This window comes from Cygnus olor, chromosome 10 (genome assembly GCF_009769625.2).
Source record: "Cygnus olor isolate bCygOlo1 chromosome 10, bCygOlo1.pri.v2, whole genome shotgun sequence".
Classification (NCBI taxonomy): domain Eukaryota; kingdom Metazoa; phylum Chordata; class Aves; order Anseriformes; family Anatidae; genus Cygnus; species Cygnus olor.
Window position 1 is genome coordinate 20,719,259 of NC_049178.1, and position 15,574 is coordinate 20,734,832.

Sequence of the window (15,574 nt, forward strand, 5' to 3'; positions counted from 1 at the left end):
GTTGCCATTTTGAGTACAGCCCAAAGGCTGTGCAATCTGTTAGGCACCAAGGGAGAGTGTAAGAGGCAACACTTTGTCCTCTGAGCTGTCAAAAAGCTATGATTCTGTATAAACAGGCATCTGGTGATCCAAAGCTATGCATACTAACAGAAATGGAAAGAGATATTTAACCAAGTCAAAGACAGCAGTTCAAGCACAAAGGAAAACTCTGCTGGTGAGGAGAGGAGGGCAGGCTGGAGCCACCAGAGTAGGAGACCTGCTCTGATGGTCTGCTCGTAGCATTTGCAGCGCTGGCTGGAAATCACCCCTTTTTGCAAAGGGGAGTGAGAGAGTAGCCAGCAAAGGATGGAGAGAATTATTTAAAACCAATCTTGCCTTCTAAACGTGTCTTTGCTTGCTGTGTTAACAGAAGTGATTGCTGAAGAAATGGAGGAAGAGAATAAAGAGCATACGTGCGAGACGTTACTGATGTGCATTGTTACTGTACTGAGTCATGGGCTCAGGAGTGGGGGTGGAGTAGGTGATGTGCTCAGGAAACCATCCAAAGAGGTAAATTATCACTGAGTGGGGGTGGAAAAGTGATAACCGTGGAGGGCTGGGGATCTAGTTCTGCTGGGGAAAATGTGTACATGTTCTTGAAACAGATGTAGACCTTGCGAACTAGAAGGGACCACGCTTTCTCTCTGTGTAATAGTCAAATTTCAGTGGTACCAAATCAAACAGCAGCCAGTTCAAACAAGCTTTGAACCATGTTTTTTTTTCTTAGTACATGAGACCCTTTTCAGCTTAAAGGTATCCAGAACGAGGCCCAAATGAACAGAAATGGTGTAGCCAACAGTTTGTGCTTTGGGAGTTCAGGATTTGAAAAAGTAAGAAAGGGACGAGCTAGCAAAGGATTACGTTAGGTAGCAGAATGAAAGTGGTGTGGTGGCTGATACGATGCGAGTGGCTTTAGTTGCTTTCGGGAACGTTACTGAGAAAGGTAAGATGTATAAAACAGGGAATGGGATGAGAGGACAGGGACCAAGATGGCTTGGAGCTGGGCCTGTGGGGAAAGGAAGGGCGTTGTTTGGAGCCATCCTTGCAGAGCAAAGACTGGTCAAAAACAGCAGGAATTTTTCATAATACCCAAAGCTGCCCACATAGCTGTTTGAGTAGCTCATTGCACCTACCAGAGTCTCAGGCTTGCCTCTCTCTGGTCATTCCCCAAAACCATGTTAGAGACAAAGGGGCAGTCTTGGTCAGAGTGGATGCTTTGCACCATGTAGCAGGGGAAAGGAAAGAGGGTTCTCTTCAGCCTCATTTTGCCCTCTTTGAGTAGTGTTGTGTCTGCCTGCTTTGTTCCCAGCAGATAACAGGAGTTAAGTATATGGTCTGCAATTTCAAGGTGTTATCCAATGTTTAGCCTTATTTTCAGCTTAAAATGGTTTAAAGGCTATATAATTCCCAGCAAATGTTTGGCACCCAACTGGCCAGGGTGGTTCTGAAAATGGGGGTTAGGCAATAAACATGACATGGGCACTGCTAAGTCCAGCTTTGCATCCGGTTTTATTCAAAACAACATACTTGGTTTTTAAGATAAACAAATACTATGATATTCCAATAAAAGATTTTATAATTAATACTGGTACTATATTGATATAGAGGCAGATTAATATAAGGATATATTTTGGATTGGCTTGCAGTGAGTGGGTGAGGAGAGGAAAAAATTCATTGTGTGAGAGAGAAGAGCAAAGACTTGGACGCAGTAAACAGAAAGAACAACTCCAGTGATTGCGTACCATTAGCTGACTAATTCGGCTTTTTTCAGTAATCTTGCATTTTAGTTTCACTTAATGTTTGAGTTCTAAGTTATCATTGGAGAATATCAGAAATGGAGACTCTAAAGGGAGGAGTTGTGGGGCTGCGTACTTGTCGCTGAACTGCAAGAAATGTGTTGTAAGGTTTAGATGGACATGGATTTGGGTTGTTAATAATTAAAATATGTATCTTGCAGGAACCTCTCTTTGCTGCTAGAGTGATATATGATCTGTTATTCTTCTTCATGGTCATCATTATTGTCCTTAACCTGATTTTTGGTGTGATCATTGACACTTTTGCTGATTTAAGGAGTGAAAAACAGAAGAAAGAAGAGATTTTAAAAACAACTTGCTTTATTTGTGGTAAGTGTAGAAACACACTTAATACAGAGTTAGGTTCCACATGCATAGAAACTTGGCAGGAAGATGAGATGGGGAATGTATTTTTATACTGCCTTTTCCTTAAATCTTTAGTTTCTGCTTCTCCTGTGCTTCAATAATTTTGTATTGGAATAGGAGAGATTTTACAAACAGTCATTTTTCAAGGGTGCAGTGTTGAGTAGTGTCTGAGAAAGTTTCTCACAGTAGATTTGGAATTAAGCTGCTGAGCCTTTGAGGCCAGTGCAATTAACTGACATGGTAGTGCAGAAGTTGCATAACACGTAGACTGACAGCAGTAACCTTTGGAAGTTTGCTGCAAAGCAAATGTTGCATTTGGTATCATTTTGCCTAAAAATAGGAGATCTGTTATGAAATTCAGCTGTTTGCATACAAGGTAGCTACCTTTTTTTTTTTTTTTTAACCAAAAGTTTTCTGTTATGTGTACCAAATGTGACCAGCACTTGTAATGCCCTCTCTCCTCTCTCCCTCTTCCCTCTGTTTGGTGGCTGTTTGTTAGAATTTATGCCTATTATTCCGTGTTCGTTTAGGAATGCTTGTGACTGTTAAGATCTGCAGCAGCCTGTAGAAATTTTGTTCGTAGAGCTCATTTTCTTAGTCCCAGTTAGTAAATACTAACAGTTATAAATGTGTCACTCTCGTAGGTTTGGAAAGAGATAAGTTTGATAACAAGACGGTCACGTTTGAAGAGCATATTAAAGAAGAGCACAACATGTGGCATTATTTGTGCTTTATTGTACTAGTGAAAGTAAAAGATTCAACAGAATATACAGGACCAGAAAGTTATGTGGCAGAAATGATCAAGGTGAGTTTTGAGTATTCTCTATTTTACTTTCTTTGTAAGCAAAGACTTGGAGCAATATTTTTCCTACAATAATAGGCTTAATCCAATGCCTTTCCTTTTCAAAGTGTCTTCTAAAGATACGTACTTATGAATGTGCTTGGCGAGATAACTTGATAAAAGATAACACGTTGATGGCACCACATTGCAACGTGCTACAAATGGATGGTGCAGGCAGGGTCGCTTGTGGGAGGCTACGTGTGCTGCAGCACAGCAATTTGCAGCTTCGTGGCTGCAGCTTCTCAGCAGCTGGAATACTCACGAGTGTGTGCCAGAGCAGGTGGCAGTGAGCAGTGACAGCTAGGTAGTCGCCGTGGTTTCAGATCGGATAAAGAGAAGCTATTGTTTTCAAAACTCACGTACTGCTGTTCAAAAGAATATTTTCACGTTGGTGGAAGTGCCTGAAGTATAATAAACAGTTTTTAACCTGTCCCAATATAAATGTCTTTAAAAGACTTGTAAGTTTAGTTGTCGTATGATCGTATGATTTTAGCTTACTATTGTAAGAAACTAAAATTAATATCTGCTCAGTTGTAATGCCTTTTAATGAGAGAATTAAAAGCCTCATCTCTGCCAAGTGGCAGGTTCAGTGCTCCTGGAATTAGATCCTAAACCCCAATTACTAATTTGTGTGTCTTCTGGCTGGTTAGCAAAAGCTGTTTCTGGTTTATAATGTTTAGTTGTTATTTATTTGCCTTCAGAGAAATAAAAGCAGAATACTTGTCTTATTTATCTCTACAGTTTTTGCTGTGGAGGTGCAACCTTCCATTAAGTGGGGGATTTATCTCGGTCTGCTCAGAATGTAAATCTCACCAAGATTTCTTAGAGGTTAGACATGTTACTTTGGGGTCACTAAACTGTGTGTCCTAGTTCTGGATTTCTGCCTCTGTAATGAGGGCTTAAAGAAATCTTGTGAGCAGTCACCTGACAGAGGATTAGCACAGTGAGATAACTAAGTACATCACTGCTGCCTCGATTATATTGCTCCCTTTATTTATCCCACTGCAGAAGGCATTACTTCAGGGGGGAAGCGTTGTACTCTTTAAAATGTTTCTGCTTGTAAAAGAGTATTTTGTGTTGTGTTCAAGCTAGTTTAAAAAAATGTTCAAACTGGCTAGCATTTTATTAACAAGTTATTATTTCAGATTAAAAGCTTAACTTAGGTAAGAACCAAAAAATCAGTCTTTGAATGTGATTACAGTAATCACAAAAAACAGAAAACTTTTCCTAGAATTCCCATTCGTAGAAGTATCGGCAGCGGGCAGTTACCATGTGTTGAATGGGAACATGCATATGCACAGACCAAGTGTCTCACGCAGCTGAAATTTTGTACGGCTGCGTGTCCCAGGTAGAGGTTTTGAGTGTGTCTTGTAGTTGTTGCTTTCTGCATTTCAGGAACCAGTTTTAAATTGAGAACTGAGGGTTCTCAAGGTCTCGGTGCAATGCTGTTGAAAGCACGGTGTAACCGTACAAGCTGTGGAATGGGAAGTAAATTTGCTTTGCACATGAGCGGTCTGCCACAGCTCAGCCCAGGCATGGCTGGAGGAGCTGGGGCTGGGGCTGGCCTCACGCCGCAGTTCCCAGCAGCGTTTTCCAGTGACCGTACTCCTTAGGGCTGGTCTGGCCATTGACTCTGAAACTCAAACAATTTATTTCCATTGTTCTTTAATATTAAAATGTTCGCTTGTTCTTTTCCACCCCAGAAAATCGGAATGTAAAACCTGCTGAATGTTTCTTTGTCAACCCTCTTTTAAATACTTCTGTAAAAGTCAGAAGCCCTTTTTCCTGCTGAAGGTGTGTCTAGGAGTAACTTACAGCATGGTTCGGTTCATCTTTTACTCAAGCCACCTGTCTTTATCCCGTAAATCTGGAAGGACATGCAAAAGGAAAGTCTTAAATGTCAGCAATTCCAGAGATTCAGATTCACCTGTTGAGGGTGAGGTTTTATTTTGTGTTTGTACAGGGTGTGAATGGGAACCTATGGCTGCTTAATGTCTGCAGCTACCAGATTCTCCTTGAACACCTAGTTAGTTCGTGGTTACATTTAAAAGGGACTTTTCCCCATGTTTTCAAACTGAAGGTGGCACTCTAACATCTTTGATACTGACGTAGATGGGGCATGTCTTTTTCCGTGGACTGTTATGCAGTACCATTGTTCAGCTGAAATCTATACCCATTTTTAGTAGCTGGGGGTAGGAAGCATAATGTGCTCCGAGTCATACTGTGATTACAGAATACACCTCAAATATGCTTCACCTTTGTTCCGACTCCCAGCAAATATCCTTAGAAACATCTTGGATTTCTGCCTTTTGGCAATTTAAAAAAATAAAAAAATTACTTCTGCCATTTAGTACTTGCATGTTTTCAACACCACAGAACATTAAATAAAACAGAATGTAGGACACTAAAATGGGATTCACCATCAGCTGGTGAGTGCATCCAGTGCTGCTTGTACAGTGCTTTAGAGATATTTTAAGCATCGTGGTCTCAAAAGAATCCTGGACAATTTCACTTATGCCAAATAGTGAATATTCAGAAGCCTTAAGAGTGATCTTGAATTTTGATGTTCTCTTGTCTAAAAATAGTGTGTACAGAGAGGCAGTTCTGAGGCTGTCCACCAAACTGGATATGGCAGAACTGAATCTTGCCCACAGAATTCATCTTGCAGCCTGCAGGAATCTGACCCAGTATAAAAATAAGTTGTAGCCAGGAAAGTTAATGATTAACTACAATTCTCTAGTGAATTTTATATTTTTTCATGGATAGAAGCTAACTAAGTTAAAATGCAGTGTGCAGAACGAAGTCAACAGTTAAATTGGGAAACGAAGTTTAAGGAGCATTTTGAACACCATAAGCATGTACAAAATAAATACCAAAGAAACCACAGTGATCTGACAGAATCGAACGCACTGTGTTTCAGTACTGATTTGTAACTATACCTTCCATAATGCTTTTCTGTCCCATGAGACCAATGTGGGCCTGTGTTTGTGCTTGTAATTCTGGGATTGTTTTCATTAAAGTTTCTGTTTGGTTGTGGAGCTCTGTTTGTGTACTGTAGCGTGGGAAGCCATGCTGCATTGCTCGTGTAGCTACAAGTCGGGCTTTCTGATTAGCAGACCTGGAATTCATCGCCAGCTTGCTCCCCCGTAAATAGGGATAATGTGCTCACTTTCATCAGTAAGGTGAACACGTGCCCGCTGTGCCGCGTAAAGCTTGTGAGAGAGATTAGGAATCTTAGCTGGGAATTGCTGGAGAAATGCGAGGGGGAAGATGGGGTGGCTGGTGCTGTTTGATGTAAAGCTAAGCTTGCATCCACGCCCTCGCTGCTGCAGTGAATCATCTGCTGTCCTGCAGCTCTTAGCAGCGCTTCCAAGGTTGATAAGTTTATGGTTTGCAGGAGATGGCAAGCCAGAAGCTTGGTACGAAGCAGATCACCCTCAAATTGCATTCTTGAGTGGTCTCGTAATACCTATTTAATATCGCAGAAAGTACCCTAGGATGCGAGGAAAACCTCTAGTGGCAATAGAGCTGGTCTTTAATTCCCAGTGTTTATAAAGCCCTTCCGATGACCTGACTTCTGTTCATCTGGTAAATCACTGCAGATGTGCACTTAAGATAGCGAGGCTTCACGATAGATCGATGCCTTTTGAAAAGTGTTTATCTGGAAAGTATGCTAATTGTGCCGCAAAGCTGGTAGTCCAGCGCATCCTGCGTTTCCCAGGAACAAAGGCGTATGGTTCGGCTGCTGTATTGCTTTGTAGTCACCAGGGAAGATCAGGTGATGTCTGAATAATACCATGTGTGTAGGAGGTGGGGGGATCCACTTATCGTGTTGGCCAGACATTGACATCCACACCCAAATGACTAATGTGAACTTGGTGCAACTCCCTACAGATTAGTTCATTTAAATGTCTTATCTACCCATCCTCTCAGTCTTGAGAATTTCTTCTGCAGTTTTCTGCGTTTGCCCCCAGTTCCTGCAGCAGCCTCACTTGTATCTGCCCCTTTGGCACAGCTGTCTTCCGAGTCCTGGCAAAGCTCTGCTACAAACAGCTGTTTGTAGGCATTTATAATATGTTTAAAAAAAAAAAAAAACCTTCTCTGAAGCTTGATACATGGAGAACCACAAATACAAATCAGCTTTCTGTGCGCTCACAGGCTGTCGTGCTGCAGCTGCAGCGTACTGTCACTTGCATGGACAAATATTTGCATACACAACTCTTGCATACACTAAAATAAGGATTTGCATATACACCTTCACGTTGGTGTTTGATCAGAGTGGGTAAGAGCTGAGTGATTGTATGCACGCAGATATGCATATTAAAAATAGACTTGTTTGGAAAAGTTCATAACATAGAACTTCCTAACTAGCTCTTGCAATTTCCACAGACTTTTAATGTAGCGTTGTGCCAAGAAGGATCCATGTCATTAACCTCTGTTACAACAGAGGCAGAGGTGTTAGGGATTGCCCAAGCTCACATGTCCAGATCTAGAGCGCTGAGTCCTGAACTTTAAATGGGATTGTGTTGTCATCTGAAAATGAACCATTTATAAATAGAAGTGATGGTGCAGATATCCTTAAAGGAATTTGGAATGGAAATGAAGGCTAAGGATTTCCTTTTGTGCCTGAATTAATCTCTGTATAAAACTGGGCATTTAAATGTAGTGCTGGGCTTTCTTCTTTTGGTCTTGAGCTATGTGCTACCATGGTTGGAAAGTGTTTCTTCTTATCGAGTATCCAGTGTAGCCTGTAACTTCTGTCTCCCAATCAGCAACAGCAAGGTTTCATTAGTCTCAAGCTTTAGAATTGCATTCTTCCAGAAGTGTAACTTCAACTTGAAGCCTCCTTTAAGGAGTTAAGCCACGATTGTCGTGCTCTGCAACATGGCAGGAGTGTGTGATTCACGACATGCACGGCTCTCCCTGATAATGGCTTTGAAAGGTTGCTGTCCCCAGGCCCCGGGCTGAATACGCTTCAGCTGGAGGTGGCTGGGACTGGATCTGAACTGAAGCCCCTGCAGCAAAAACAAGTGGCCAAGGCATTGCAAAAGGGGCTTACCAGTTCCAGCGTTGGTGAAAGACGTGTGGCTGAAATCAGTCTAAATGTTAGAACTTGGTTATGTTCGTGTGTAGTTTGTGCCTGGGAATCCTTTACTTTAGGGCAAAATCAAGTAGGAAAGATTTGTCATGCCTGTAGATTGTGGACAGACTGCAGGCACGGAAGAGGGCAGCCCATACGAATCTCTTGTATGCTGTTGTTGGGCTGTCAGTGGAGAACCCAGGGCGTCAGAGCTGGGCACTGACCGCAGGCCGGGGAGCAGGAGGGCTGAGGAGGTCAGCGCTGGAGCTGATTGTGCTTAATTTGGTGTGGTATCTTCCAAACAAGCTGCATCTTGAGATACCTTACCGGGTTAGCTAATATAATTGCAGGGTTAAATAATAAATAATAGCAGGGGTAGAGGAGAGCCAAGAGGTGTGCTTGGCAGGAGGCCCTTGGCTGCTGGAAACTCTGCGTCACAGGCACGGGCCGGAGCGTTGGGCTTCATTAGCCCAGCTCCTGGTTGCACCCTCGACACGAAAGGCAAGGTGCAAACGGGCAGCGTGGGGAGAGGCGCTCGGTCAGGCCGACCTTCCCCGCACGGTGCCGGCGTGCCGGTCCCTCCCGGGCGTGCGAGGCGGCGTGCCTGCGGCCTTCACCAGAGAACACCCCTGCACTGCCTTCCCGGGCCTTGGTCTTCCCCGATCAGTGACCCGGGCAGGGCCGTGCCCTGCAGGGAGTCTGCGAGAACAAAGGCGCGGTGGGTGGAACCTGGAAGGAAGGAGCCTGGCCTTGGGAGTGCTCTGATTAAATATGTGACATCCCTGCAGCGGCTGCAGTCGGGGGGGGCACTTGTCCTCCTTCACTCCTCACCTGTTCGGCACAGTGCGGGGAGAGGTGTAAGCCTTGCTGTTCTCCAGCAGCACTCTCCTCTCCAACAGCGCCCAGCAAAGCTTCTTTTTGAGTTTGGGATTTTTTTCTTTCCTTCCCCTCGCCCCCAGCATCTTCCTCACGTCACCCCCTGGTGCTGAGGTGGCCTCGTGCCTCCCAGCAGGCAGCCGGGTGCTGGCGCGAGACCCTGCCGGTGTCTGGGCTGCGAGCAGCAGCTTTGCAGCCCTGGGGGCACCTCGGGCTTCGCTTGGGCCCAGCGAGTCTCCATGAGCCAGAAGAAGGGTCTGGGTGGGCGACAGAAGCAGCGCAGGGTGCAGCGCAGTTCCCTGTTCGCATAAGGTGCTCAAAGAGAGCCGAGTCCCGACGCCCGCAGGGTACGCGCCCGCTCTGTCCTTGCTGCTGGAGCCCGGCCCCAGAGGGAGGGAGAGGGGAGCGCTGGGGGCAAAATAAACTGTTCTGTCTGCAGCCTGGGCCGCACGTGGTGAGGAGATGGCCGTCCCCTGAGTCATCGCCGCCACTTCCTCCAGCCCACAAGTGCCCCCGGAGGCCCTGACCCCGTGCCGCGGGTGCTCCGGAGGCCACCCGGGCCCTTACCGGACATGTTGAGCAAGAGGAGGTGGGTCGCTGCAGCCGCCGGCAGCTGTTTGCTCAGGCTTTGCATGTTTAATTGTTTTGTCCTGCCCAACGGCTCGTGATGTAATACGTCCTACTTTAGTTAAAATCTAGATCCAAACAACCAGAAGTAGGTTGCTGCGAAGAGGTGGCACTGTCCGCTCGGAAGGAGCGAGGTCTCCTCCGGGAGCTCCCACCAGGGCCACCCGCCTCAGTCACGTTGACCTGGTGGTGTTTGGTGAGGTAACCCCGCTTGTGATAAACGGCCAGCACCAGTGAGTCACTTCAGCAGAACTGTTGCTGGGATGGATGGTGGGATCGTTCCTATACAGATGTGATCTTCTTCCACCTTTGGAAGCTGTCTGCCCACCAGGTTCCCTCCTGCTGCCGGGCTCTGTGCCAGTGCAGATGCCGCTTCTGTACTATAGCAACAGTGAAAAAGGAGAGAGATTTTTTTTTTTTTCTTTTTTATATATCATTAGCCTCCAATTTAAAGACACAGGTGGGGCTTGAAACTATTCTTAGTGTGGGGTGGGGGCACCACCAAGTTCTTCGTGAAGAGGAGAGAAGTCGATTCGGTGTGGAAGAGGTGATGGTAAGCTGTTGGCAGAAGAAAGAGAGAGCCTGACGTGGGGCTTTTTCCAAGAGGCACAAGAAAGAACCATGAGGAGTTGCATCTTGCCACAAACAAAACAACGACAAATTGCACAGAGCTTTTCAGTTTCAAAGCACATCCCAGAGCTGTTCATTAGGTGTGGGATTTTTAATGACACGTGACAAATTGAAATCTGCTGCCATCACCTCCCCTGACTAAGCAGAGGCCTGCTGCGCCGGCTATCGGGATTTATTTTTTGATGAGCACCGAATCAGCCTTTCAGCACCCTATAAATATTAGGCAGGGCAGTAGCTGACAGAACGGAGGCCCAGAATAGGAGCGGCGACTTCCTCGGGGCCGGCGGCGAGGCCGAGCCCGGCTGCGCCGTTAGCGGCCGCCTCGTGCCCGGGGAGCGGAGCTAATGCAGACCCTGGCACGTTCCGCGCTGAGGTCGTCTCGGGAACCTTTCTTAGAATAAACTCTTCGGCAGAAGCAGGGAAGAGCGGGCACTTCTCAGAATGAATTGCATCTGCATCATGCAACGCAGCTTCCTCTTTTTCAAATTTCCAATCATGGACGTTTTAAGAGACTGGTCAGCATCGCCCCCATGTCTGAGATTTAATGATATTTGCTTTACAAGAGGGACTTTTCCAACTTTACCTAGAAAAGAGCTAACCCGAAACCCAGCGCTTGTGGTTAGCCAGCTTCCGTCAGTGGCTGTAGGCAGTTCGTCTGCTCAAACAGAGGAAGCTGCGACTGTGACGGGAAGAGGGAGCTGACTGCACACCAGGATCGCGGTGCCTCGGCTTGCAGGAGGACCACAGCAGACAGTGCATAACTGCATTGGTATGCGGGGTGCCAGCAGCCGCCGAGGGCGCACGGCAGCCCGGTGGACAGGCAGGGGAACGGGATGGAGGCCTGGGCTTTAGGGCTCGCCTGGTGCCTTTAAAAAAAAAAATACAAACAAACAAAAAAAAACTACCAAACCTCGAGTGAAGGATGTCAGGCTGTATCTTTAAAGGCACCCTGGTGTTCAGTTAAAGTTCAGCAGAAACTAGATCATCAAGATATAAATCTTTTATTCAACCTTGAATAGCATTTCTCTGCAGACCGAGCGCTGCTGGGAGGCGCGGGGCTGGGGAGCTGGGCTGGCTGCGCACGCCGGCCCCGCGGGCCCCCCAGCAAGCGACCTTTTCACATTCCTGCTTGGTTCCGTTTCCACCATCTCCGCCGAAGGCATCGCTGTTAATTATTTAAAAGCCCCCCCCAGCAGCCAGGGACGGGCGTTGGGGCAGAATCCAGCACCTCAGCAAGGTGCACCCAGGCTCGCGGGCTTCTTTCTGCGGAGCAGGGCGCAGATGGGAGAACGGGCTGGAGGTCGCCCAGGCCAGCAGAACGGCTGGCAGGGCCTCGCAGGTGTTCCCTCGCCCTGTCCCTGCCTGCGCAGGAAATTCCCAGGTGCCCGGGCTCGCTCTTGGGCAGGCAGAGCAGGCGCGGGGCGGTGTGCCCCGTCCCAGGTGCCGTTCCTGCCCTCCCACCTCAGGAGGCTGATAGGGAAGCCATTGGTCTTGTGGCCTTTTTGTCAGCTTTCTCCTTTCTCAGCTCGTGGAGTTCATGTGGATCACTTTTATTTTTAATCCTTCACCATAGCCACGAGAACTAGAGAAGGTATTCTGTTGGTTCGTTCAAGTGAAAGCCGGGATTTATTTCCCATACTCAAGTGACTTCAAGAGCCGGTGCTTTCAGAAAGCCAGTAAGCACAAAATTCCAGCAGCAGCTCCAGCCTCTGCTCATATCGCAAAGTAGAAAAGGTTTGGGGTGTTTGTTAACGAGACATCACGGGTAGGGAAAAGGTGCTGGCCCCGGGTCCTGCTCCACGAGCGGGACGTACGGATGAGGGCCTGGGAGCGCTGTGGGCAGGGAAAGCTCACCCCTTTGGGAGCAAGGGTAAGAAAATATTGCCACGGCGAGTAAGGGACGGGCAGGAGGTGGGCACAGCCACCGGGCTCTGCTCTTGGGTCTGCCTGCAAGCTTCAGGACATGGCCTTGGGGTCCAGGCCAGCCTGTGAGTGTAAATTGCGTTTTAGTCCAATTTGCTCTGTCCTTGAAAATGTTTAGCTTCGAGGACAGCAGGGAGGGGAACAGCGATTTCTTAGTTGATCCCCCTGCCCCGTTCGGGGAAGATGCGTTGTGGCAGTAGTGAACACAAGCGACAGGGCTGCCGCTCGTCCCTAGCCCGGTGTTTTACTCCTGCTGGAAGCACGCAGTGAACTGCTGCCCGTTACTGCTCTTAAATCTTAGCTGTGGGACTGTCTTTCCCTAAAGTCCAAAATATTTTGGCACTTGTCTCGATAAAGGCATGTTTTTTGTATATATATTTTTGCTTTTATTAGCAGAAACCATCTGCCCTGCAAACAGAGATCAGGAGAAAAGCCTTTCTGGCAGTTTTGCATCATGTGGGAATCCTGTGTTGCACTGCATGGGAAAGGGCCTAATTTAGGCCTTTTAATCTCTGCAGTAGTAAACCCCGAGCAGATCAGAAGCAACTAATTTAAGATGATGATTCTTGGCAAGAGATCTGAATTGCAGAAAGGCCGTGACTGTGACTCTCCGTAGAGGTGCGCAGCCCTCATTTCAGCACCGTGGATGCTCCTGGAAAAGACTGAGCACGCCGGGGGGGCAGAGAGGTGGGGGAGTGGGTTTGAATTAGAGGTTTAGGCAGGCGATGGCAAAAATCCAAAGCGAGTTCACAGTGCCATAAAAATAAGCTGTAGTTTTGAGAAAGTGCCCAGCCTGGCCTGCGGAAGCACTGGGAAGTTCCCCCAACTTTGGTTGGCGTTAATCGGTGGTGCTGAGCGGTCTTTGGTTTGGGATGCTGCTCGGCCAGTAGGCTGTTAGCAGCTCATCTGGTCTGTCTGAAACAGGAACAGCTGCTAAATGTCACCTGTGAGAGCACACATCCTCCTCTCGTCCTGTGTTACCTTCACTTCCATTTCAGAGAGCATCTCCAGTGTGGGAGGGGAACCAGACTAGATAGGAAACCAGCGCTAAACTTTAGGTGTCGAGATGCGGTACGCACCCCTCCGCCTCTTTTGTGGCTTTCTATTCCGTTCCTGCTTTTATTTTTAACGTCACTGGCGTGTAAGTGAGGGTATGTGTGAACCTCTGTGTACATATTAATAAAACGAAGCATCTGTCCGCTAAGTTCCTGACCATACCTTGAACGTGGAGCATCAGAGGCTTTATCTCTGAGCGAAAACTTGGTTATGAGCAATACATTGCAATTTAATCTGTCCACACGTTTTAAATTGAACCATCTGGTAATAATACAGATTTTTTTCCTTTTTCATTGAAAAGAAGGTATTTCAACTGTAGAAGCGTTTTGAGGTAGAACACGGTTCCTTCCAGCAGAAAGCACAGCCAAGCTTTGCTTGACCCAAGTAGAAAAACCAACTGCATCAGCACAAAATTTCAACAAACATGAGTTAGAAAACTGTAAGGTGGCAGCAATTTCTAGCACTGGAAAGTGCTTTGTGCTGACATGAAGTGTGGGCGGTTTCTTTGTCCAATGTCCATGTCTCACACTGAAGTGTAGCTGGGAGAGAAACGGCTGGGGGTGATGAGCTGCTGGAAAGGAAAAGCCAACGAGCAGAGTCCGAGTTTTCAGTAGGTACACCTGGAGTGCCTTATTGCCTCTGGTGGGCAATTTTGCAAACTTTCCAGTGAGATGGAAGTGCTGCAGGGCTCGTGTCCCTGAGCAGTACCCCAGCACGGTGCTGTGCTCCCCGCTGCCCGGGTGCAGGCTTTCCCGTGGCGAGCACTAATGACAAACCTGTGCCTGATCCTCAGGAGCGAAACCTGGACTGGTTCCCCCGGATGCGTGCCATGTCTCTGGTCAGCAGCGACTCGGAAGGAGAGCAGAATGAGCTGAGGAACCTGCAGGAGAAGCTGGAGTCCACCATGAAGCTGGTGACCAACCTCTCTGGCCAGCTGTCAGAGCTCAAAGACCAGGTAAGGGAGACCTGACGGTGGGCGTGCGGGCACACACACAGACACACACGCAGGTGTGTGGGCAGCTCAGAGCTCCTGCACGCCTCTCTTACCGGCGGCCTTTTGCAGCTCCACGGACTCTGCGAGCCCTGTGCAGTACTTCTCTAAAGTAACTCGTGTTTAGGAAAGCAGTGAACAAAAACCATCCTCCCAAAGCCCAGTACCACAGCACACCTGCCTGGCAGTGCTAAGAGAACCAGTGTAGCCTAAAGTGGTCCCCTTCTGAAAGGAAAAACTTGCATTGAAAAATCAAAGTTGACATTAATTGTAGTCAGTTTTCACCAGCGCAGGTCGCCTGTATTTTTTTTGTTTATGTTTTTGTTGTTAATACACCTTCTAACCCCAAGACTTTAGCATGATCCTGTAAGTCAGAAGATATTGAGAAAAGCATAGTGCTGCTGCACGGACCTCAAAACCCACTGAGAAACTGGAGAAATTCTTGAGTGGTTAGCTTGCAGTGGTCTCCTTCGTGCTACAGCCACACTGCTCGTGCAGATAAGAACCTGCTACTGTTAGGCTTAAACCTGCAGCACAGGCGTACCCACAGAACTGTTTTGCATTGCGCGTATTGCTTCTGCTTAACACGAGAACCCTGGATAGACCTCTGGTAGTTTTTCAGTGCAGCGGTTCTTGGTGCAATGAGAGTTTGAGGAGATGCGTTAACTTTTGGTTTTGTCCATCTCCTTCCTGCATGTAACTGAGATCAATGGCTTTAAGCGTTTTGAAGTTGTACTTCTTGTGTAAACATTGTTCTTTCTGGGAGAGGTTCGCAACAGATTATTTAAGATAATGTGAAGCTGAAGTAATAGCTGATCAGAGACAACATCTGTGAATTAACTGCACCGTAGTTTGTAACTCCTCGTACCTGACGTTTCACTGACAGCTAGTACAGGGTAGAGCCCTCCAAAAACAAGAGATCTGGGTGGAGAAAGGTTTCAGCTGGGTTGCTGTGGTCACTGTCATATTGCTCTCCAGAGAAGTACTGGAGGTTATGCTTATCTGTACAGCACATACAAATTTTAAGAAAGGAGAGGAGACCCCTTATATCCCCAAAGGGGCGTGGTGACCGCTTCTCCCTGCCCTGTGTGTGCCCTTGTGTTGGCTTTGCACTCGCCAAAATTTCCCTCTGAAGGGGAGTTCAGTGAGTATTCAGTGAGTACCCCCAGCTACTCATTTCTTAGCTCCCTACTCCCATCTTCTGTACAAAAAACCCCAACTCTAGGATTAATTACAGATGCTTAATAGACCGTGCCTCCTTTTCTAAATGTTTTATTAGGGTCAGAACAAATAGCCACTAGTAGCTTTTGATGGCACAGACAGCACTGTCCTGGGAGTCCCCTTGGTTTTGC

General features: G+C 47.1%; 1 protein-coding gene across 7 annotated transcripts in view; it reads left to right on the top strand.

Moving 5' to 3' along the window:
• Positions 1-15,574, top strand: part of ITPR1 (inositol 1,4,5-trisphosphate receptor type 1) — a 169,406-nt gene that overhangs the window by 150,307 nt on the left and 3,525 nt on the right. For all 7 annotated transcript variants that reach the window (XM_040569062.1, XM_040569063.1, XM_040569064.1 and 4 more), the window contains 4 exons: positions 410-549; positions 1,997-2,162; positions 2,843-3,003; positions 14,025-14,186. In XM_040569062.1, the coding sequence (XP_040424996.1) occupies positions 410-549; positions 1,997-2,162; positions 2,843-3,003; positions 14,025-14,186 (629 nt within the window). The remainder of the gene's footprint in view (positions 1-409; positions 550-1,996; positions 2,163-2,842; positions 3,004-14,024; positions 14,187-15,574) is intronic.